The sequence below is a fragment of the Athene cunicularia genome (genome assembly GCF_003259725.1).
Source record: "Athene cunicularia isolate RWA chromosome 3 unlocalized genomic scaffold, athCun1 chr3_part1, whole genome shotgun sequence".
Lineage (NCBI taxonomy): Eukaryota > Metazoa > Chordata > Aves > Strigiformes > Strigidae > Athene > Athene cunicularia.
Window position 1 is genome coordinate 83,103,480 of NW_020799097.1, and position 6,890 is coordinate 83,110,369.

The 6,890-nt window shown below is 33.3% G+C and overlaps 1 protein-coding gene across 1 annotated transcript in view; it reads left to right on the forward strand.

Annotated features, from left to right (window-relative positions):
- The window catches only part of RYR2 (ryanodine receptor 2), a 406,115-nt gene that overhangs the window by 143,273 nt on the left and 255,952 nt on the right, over window positions 1-6,890 (forward strand). Inside the window, exons 6-8 of the mRNA XM_026846439.1 lie at window positions 2,453-2,527; window positions 3,269-3,347; window positions 4,204-4,316. Coding sequence (XP_026702240.1) covers window positions 2,453-2,527; window positions 3,269-3,347; window positions 4,204-4,316 — 267 coding nt within the window. The remainder of the gene's footprint in view (window positions 1-2,452; window positions 2,528-3,268; window positions 3,348-4,203; window positions 4,317-6,890) is intronic.

The following is a 6,890-nucleotide window of genomic DNA, read 5'->3' on the forward strand; positions in this document are numbered from 1 at the left end:
TTAATTATGAAATGAGCCTTTAAAATAGGAAATTAACTTATAGAGAGGTACACATCCTGGAAGGCAGGCTTCAAAATGGAAGGCAGTTTCACTGTACCAGATTTCTTTTCCAGCCTCTCCTGTATTTTTCTATTTCATCTTTTTACTTTCCCTCCATGTGGATGTCTTGATTATAATTATCTCTCAGAAACCTTTAAGTGGAAAAGGCTTAAATGTATTTTGCAATTCTGTTTTCTGCCTAAGAAATAGAAAGAGCAAACTTGCTTGCATTTTTTTTTTTTAATGAGCAAAATAATTTTGGTTAAAAGAATTTAATCCTCTTGGGGAAAAAATATCTAAAAAATACTCCCCCATTTTTCACAAAAGTGATTGAAATTTTTTTTGAGACAACCTTTCTCCTCTTTGGCTACAAATGGGCATTTAACAAAATAGGTGCCATACAGACAAATCAATATGGCCAAAACAAGGGCAAGCCAAATTAGCTGTGATTTTGTTGGTCATACTATTCCTCCCATCTTTTGTACAACAGACAACCAAATCTGTGTTACATATCAGATTTATGGCTACTAACACAGAATAATTTTTATAAAAATCAGTGAAATTTCAAACTTCTGTCCATATTAGTGACTTTGTTGGTTGAGTACCTATGCCTGATAAAGCTTCTGGGAAAATGTGAAATGTTGGTAAGGCAGTATGTTTGCTCACAGAATTTTTTCCCCTCTTCCCCTGTGATAAGCAGCAGACATTCAACTGTCATCTTTGGCCCAATGGACCTGACATTATCAAATGTCTTGTTCTTTCTTTGTGCCTTTGGAAGAAGTGGTGATAGTAATGGTAGTTCAAAGCTAAATCTTCATGTCTTACTGTCAAGATTGTGTCTGTGAAAAAGACCATGACTTTTATTCTTTCTTAATAAAAAATTGTGTCACTCAGTCTTCCAGAGAGATTACTGAATGTGCCTCCCTGCATTTTGACTACTACACAGTTTGTTGAAAATCAGAATATACCTTTTGTCCATCAAGATGCTCTGCTCTCAATAAAAAAAGCCAGAAGTTTCTGGCAGTTTCTTAAAAGTCCTGAAATTATTATTTTTTTGAAGCCGTTGCTTTTCTACCACCTGTTGCTCTCTTTTATTTTTTTTTTTTTTTTTGACCAAGTAACTCAAAGATCAGCAAATATTATGCTAATGAATAAAAGATAAAGAAGGACAATCACTAAACAAGGAGGGGAAAATTGTATGTTGCCACCATAGCCATTCAGTTAAATTGATCTTCACACTGAAATGAAGCTGCTGGAGAGATAATATAGTATGATTGTTTCCAATTTATTCTGTAGTGAATCTGATGCTACAGTCAAACAGAAGGTCAGTCTACTGTGATAAGAGAAAGACTGTAAATGCTGTATATAAGAAATTAAATTAGGAGCCCTATATGAAAGAATAATGCTGCTTATGAAGTTGTCACATTTATAGATTCAAAAATATATATTTATTGATATTGCTTGAAGGGTATGATGTGTGTAATGTTATGTGAGATGTTCTGTCAGAGGAATTGGACTTACGCTCTTGACAGTGTCTTGTCTGACAGTCTCTGCTCCTGACCAATGTCAGTTAGCTGCATCTCAGTCTGAAGAATTCATAAATCTTCAGCAGAAGTTGAAAGGTTGCTCATGATTTAGTAAGATTTATTTATTCTTTCATGAGTGGTTAAACTGATTATAGATAAATAGAAACCATAATGAAAATATTGTGAAAGAAATGGTTGCAATTTCTTAGGATAAAAGTGAATTTTATTACTCTAATTTTCTTTCACTGTTGCATTTTTTTAAGAGGAACGTTTACTTGGGCATGATTTCTGAATTTTCAGAACCCCAAATCCTTGAGTTGAGTTAGCTTGGACATCTTTGAATGCTTACCTGGCCTAGCAGATAAAGTCTGACATTTAAACACTGTGAGGCAAGCAGGCTGGAAGCTGATGATCTTCAGTGTTGCTTGATATATCATTAATATTTTCTGGTAAAGCAAGAACAATACTCCAGTAGCTCCCTCTGCATACCTTATGTATAGACAAGTACATTATTTTGGAGGGAAAATAGGTGAATTTGGATTGATTTGACAATACATAAGGGTGTAGAGGTACAAAGTACACCATGTTGCCTCTTCAATGAATTGAGCACTTCTATTAGAAAAAGTCAGCTTCTAGATTCACTTGTCCAAATTCTTCCTTAGATCTGTCCCAAGGACTTAAAAGGTCAATATATAAAGAGACAATCAACATTAAAGAACACATTCATAAAACTACCTTATTGATCTAATCCCTGAATAGCATTTTGTCAGGAAATTGACTTCTCTGTCACAGATTGTCCAGAGATTGATGAGGATTTTTTTTTTTCTTTCTCAAAAGGCCCCATTTTATTACAACATACCAGTATATCACTTCTCTTTATCTTTCAGTCTGCACAAGGTGGTGGTCATCGAACGCTACTCTATGGGCATGCAATCTTGCTGCGCCATTCCTACAGTGGCATGGTATGTAATAGGAGTTGCTAGCAGCAGTGATTTTTTTTTGAATGAAAGTTACGTTTGAAAGTGCTCAGACTATTGCCATTTACTGATATTTGGAGAATTATTCACACCAGTGAGGCATTTTACCTGTGGTTAATGGAAACCTTTGTGAATAGATGCTTGGAAATACGAAAACAAGCTGATCATATCTGGGTAAGTGCTAAAACTAAGTCTGGCTCCATAGTGATGAGTTCTCTGTTAGTCTATTTTGAGTTGGTGATTTCTCATTTCTTTTCCCTTGGATATTGCATAAGATGTGACTAAATCCACAACTGGCATCTGGCTGGCAACCTGAACATATGTTGGAGACTGAGTAGATAAGGAAATTCCTTCTTGCACATATTTTGGACAGAAGTCTTACTCTTCAATTTCCTGATGAATTATACTGGTTCCAAAGTCCTTAACTACAAGTGACACTTCACAGAGCTGAAATTCAGTGCAACCAGCTCCTTCATTTCCACTCTCACTATTCCCATCTCAATGGAAAAATAACCTGGATAGACTGAGAGGTTATTTTAGAACATATATCTTTGTCAGGTCTCCTTGAGTGCCATTCAGTTTATCAGCATATATGCTCTTGATAGTAACTAATGGGGATAATTTAAGAATAGTTAATCCTGTGTTAGTAGGTTGATGGCTTTTTATATTTCAGTGGATTATCAGATGTGAGCAGAACTAGTAATGCATGCTCTTTTCTTTTAATAGTATCTATGTTGCCTCTCTACGTCTCGATCTTCAATGGATAAACTGGCATTCGATGTAGGATTACAAGAGGACACAACAGGTAAACACTAGTTTAAAATACTGTGTAATAAAGAATACTTTGAGTCTAAAAATCAGAATAGAGACCTATAAATATATACAAATCACATAAAAATTAAGACTATTTTAAGGACTAAAGAAATAAACCGATATTTACTTTTTTTATACATTCAGTGCCTTATATTTACATTTTTAAATAGATTATTAGTTATAAACATGTCTATTGATATTTAAGTATAAATTTGTAATATTGAATATAAGTGAAGGAATATTTCCAAGTTGTTATTCCTATAGAAGCCTTCTGCTGAAAAATTTTTTGAAGTTGTATTATTTTAAATAAAGATTCTGTTAAAGTTTTAGAACTGCTGGTAACTTGGATTTATTTGTATTTTTAAGACCCATATAGCTTCTTGCAATTCGAATTTATGAGATCTTCCAAATATTATTTTAAGTGATACTGTAGATACTTATTTTTATTGCCCTTAGTGATGGATTGCTCCACTTGTTTGATGTAATTCTCATTGGACTATTCTTTGATATCTTTCCCTGAACCTGGAGCGAAGGTGACAGGGGAAGCTCTTTAGCAAAAGCAGCCTGAACCAGCTTGCCTAGAGAACAAAGAGAGCTGCCTCCTTACTCACCTCTAGAATCACTGTTCCAGAGGTCTTGCTGTCTTCTGCATGTGTATTATTTCCAGCTGAGTTTCTAACAAGGTGGTGCAGGAATGATATTAGTTATTGAAAACATGTGGATGCTTGATTTACCCAGCTGAAAACTGGATCAGAACTTTAGGACTGAGATAAATGTGAAAGTAATGGCAATAATGTTGGGCATTTTTTTCTCATTTCTTTCTTTGCTGTTACTTAATAATGATGTAGGTGAGGCATGCTGGTGGACCATCCATCCTGCTTCCAAACAACGTTCAGAAGGAGAAAAAGTGCGTGTTGGAGATGATCTTATTTTAGTCAGTGTCTCTTCAGAAAGATATTTGGTAAGTTCTGTAAGAATATCTGTACAGTGCTTCCTCTACAGAAAAAAAGGTTTTAAAAGTGTTATACTAAAGTCTTGTTTACATTTCTACCTCCACAAAAGTATAGCTTAAGGTGTTTAAGCTGGTATTTGATACCATTTTGCAAACCAAGACACTGAAGGTCTGGAAAGTGTGACATTGCTATGTGACTACTCTAATTCATGCTCATTTCCATAATGGAATAGAAGTTGAAAAATTTACTCATGGAGAAAAAAAGAAAATACAGAGAAAATGAAACCTGTCCAAATTGCGTAATTGAGTTTTAGAGTTCCTATGAGTGTTCAGAGGTTAAAAGCACTGTCATATATGAACTAAAACTTTATACCAACATTTTGGAATTTTTAACTTGGGTGCATAGTATTATGTGGGCTTTAAAAAGTCCATATTTTCTTAGCATTATGCACTGTGTACTATATACATCTACTGACATATTATAATTTAGTTAAAATGCTTAATAATTAAATAGAAATGAAATATTTTAAAACTTTACGGTAGCTGCTTTTTGTCACTGGTTTAAATAACTTCCACATCAAATTATCTCCTATACGTTTTGTAATGAAACACTTCAGTAGTTTAAGATTACTTACTTTTTGTATTCCTCTTGACAAAGCTAAAACCACTTCCTCTTTAAAGAGTCTACCTCTTTAAAGTATTGTTAGAAAATCTTTAGAGACTCTTTAAAAATGAAGTGGTTTTAGCTTTGTGAAGAGGACTGTTTCAGATCTGCATATAACATTAAAGTTTATTCCAGATTATTAACTTTTTTTAATGCTATGAAACATTATTTCTGAGGTTTTTTACAGTACTCAGAAAAAAATGGAAGAGTATATTAAGAGAAAAATAACATTCTTTTTCTTGTTGTTAAAATTGAAAATGTTCTCCCTTCTTTTGGAAGCTTGGAAAAATGAGAATATAATTGTTAGAATATAGTTTTAACTTCTAATTAGAAGCTCAGTAGCTCTTAATGAGTTAATTTTTGTAAGTAGACATATGACAACTTTCTGATCATTTTTTAATTTTAAAATTATTTTTAATAACTACTTTTATGAGAGCTGTAATTAGACTTACTGCAAAAGCAACTTATTGTGGATAAAATTACTGAAAAGTCTAATTCATGAAAAGGTTTTATTTAAAGACATTAAATTTAGAAATTCACTGTTTTGCTGAATTGGTTTGCTGAAGTTGAATTTTGCTTCAGATTGTGTTTCTGTGTGGGTATATGCCTGAATTTATAATTTCTGCCCTCTAATTTGCTCGGACTTTTATATTATTTAGTGTTTGTGCCTCAACTGTTGATTCTCAAGGCTGTCATATGTACTTTTATATAGCAAGAGACGCGATGCTGACTGCAGAGGCTGATTTTCCTCAGCACATGGTGTTAATGCATATACTGCATCTTCCATGCAAAATATCAATATACTAAAATTAAATCATGTTTTCAGTGTAGAGAGAAATTACACAAATCTATGTTCTTGATAGTTAATCTCTTTTATTATATTCTTAAAATGGTTTAGAGCTAGATTTTAATTGTTAATAAATATTCCATTTATACAGCTCTGGTTTGCTAGTAAGAAGGAGCAAGGATTCAGCAAATTAATTTTTCTCTTAGATGCACTCACCCCCACATTTTTATGAACAGATGCTTTTTCCAGACTAAATAAAGAGCTGGTGAACTATGTAGCTTTACAATCATAAAAATATTTGTCGTTTTGCTACCTACTCAGTATTTATATTAGCACTGTAAATAAAGTAATGTTACTGTTATGAAAATCCAAACATTTGATAAAGACTGAATTAGCCAGTTACCAATGAGTGAATATTTTTCATGAAAGCTCTCCATCTTAAACTGTTTGTCCTAATCTATTAGGCTATCTAAAAAATAACTTCAGAGGATGTAACTTTGAAAATAATCGCAGTATTTTGAGTGCAGTGTCATGTTATAGCTCCTATTTTCTACAACACTTCAAGGAATGTAGCGACTGATACCTTTTACTATAGATAGGACTGTGGAGAGATGAAGTTATTTTTATGGATTCACTTGGATAGTGAGACCAAATAGGCTCTACTGAATCCAGTCAAGGTATGTTTTCTAAGGGTTTTGAGTTTCTCAGATGAATCCCATGATGGAGAATAATGTTCAGCAAGATGCTGAGGGCTAGCTTTATGTACACTGTGTACTTATGGTTAAAACCTTAGGAGAAGGTAAGTTTTCTATCAAACGTTCTGTGTCAATATGCTGTTTGGAATAAGGTTGGAGTGTCACCTTTTTATATTGCAGTATTGGTCTAGCAGCTTGCTAATTCCAAATGAAGACAAATAGGTTAACAATCCTGAAGCAAAGATGTGCATGTAGAAATAAGAGATGAATAGCGTTCATTCACAGGGAATGCCTTTTCAAAACATAGTCAGATCTTAAGTTTAGTTTGTATTGTACAAGGGGAGAGCAGAACTATGTCCGCTTCATAAATTAGTCTTCCAGTTGTCTGAGTGCAGTTTAATTACTTTTTTTTTTTTTTTTTTTTTTTAAGAAATTAC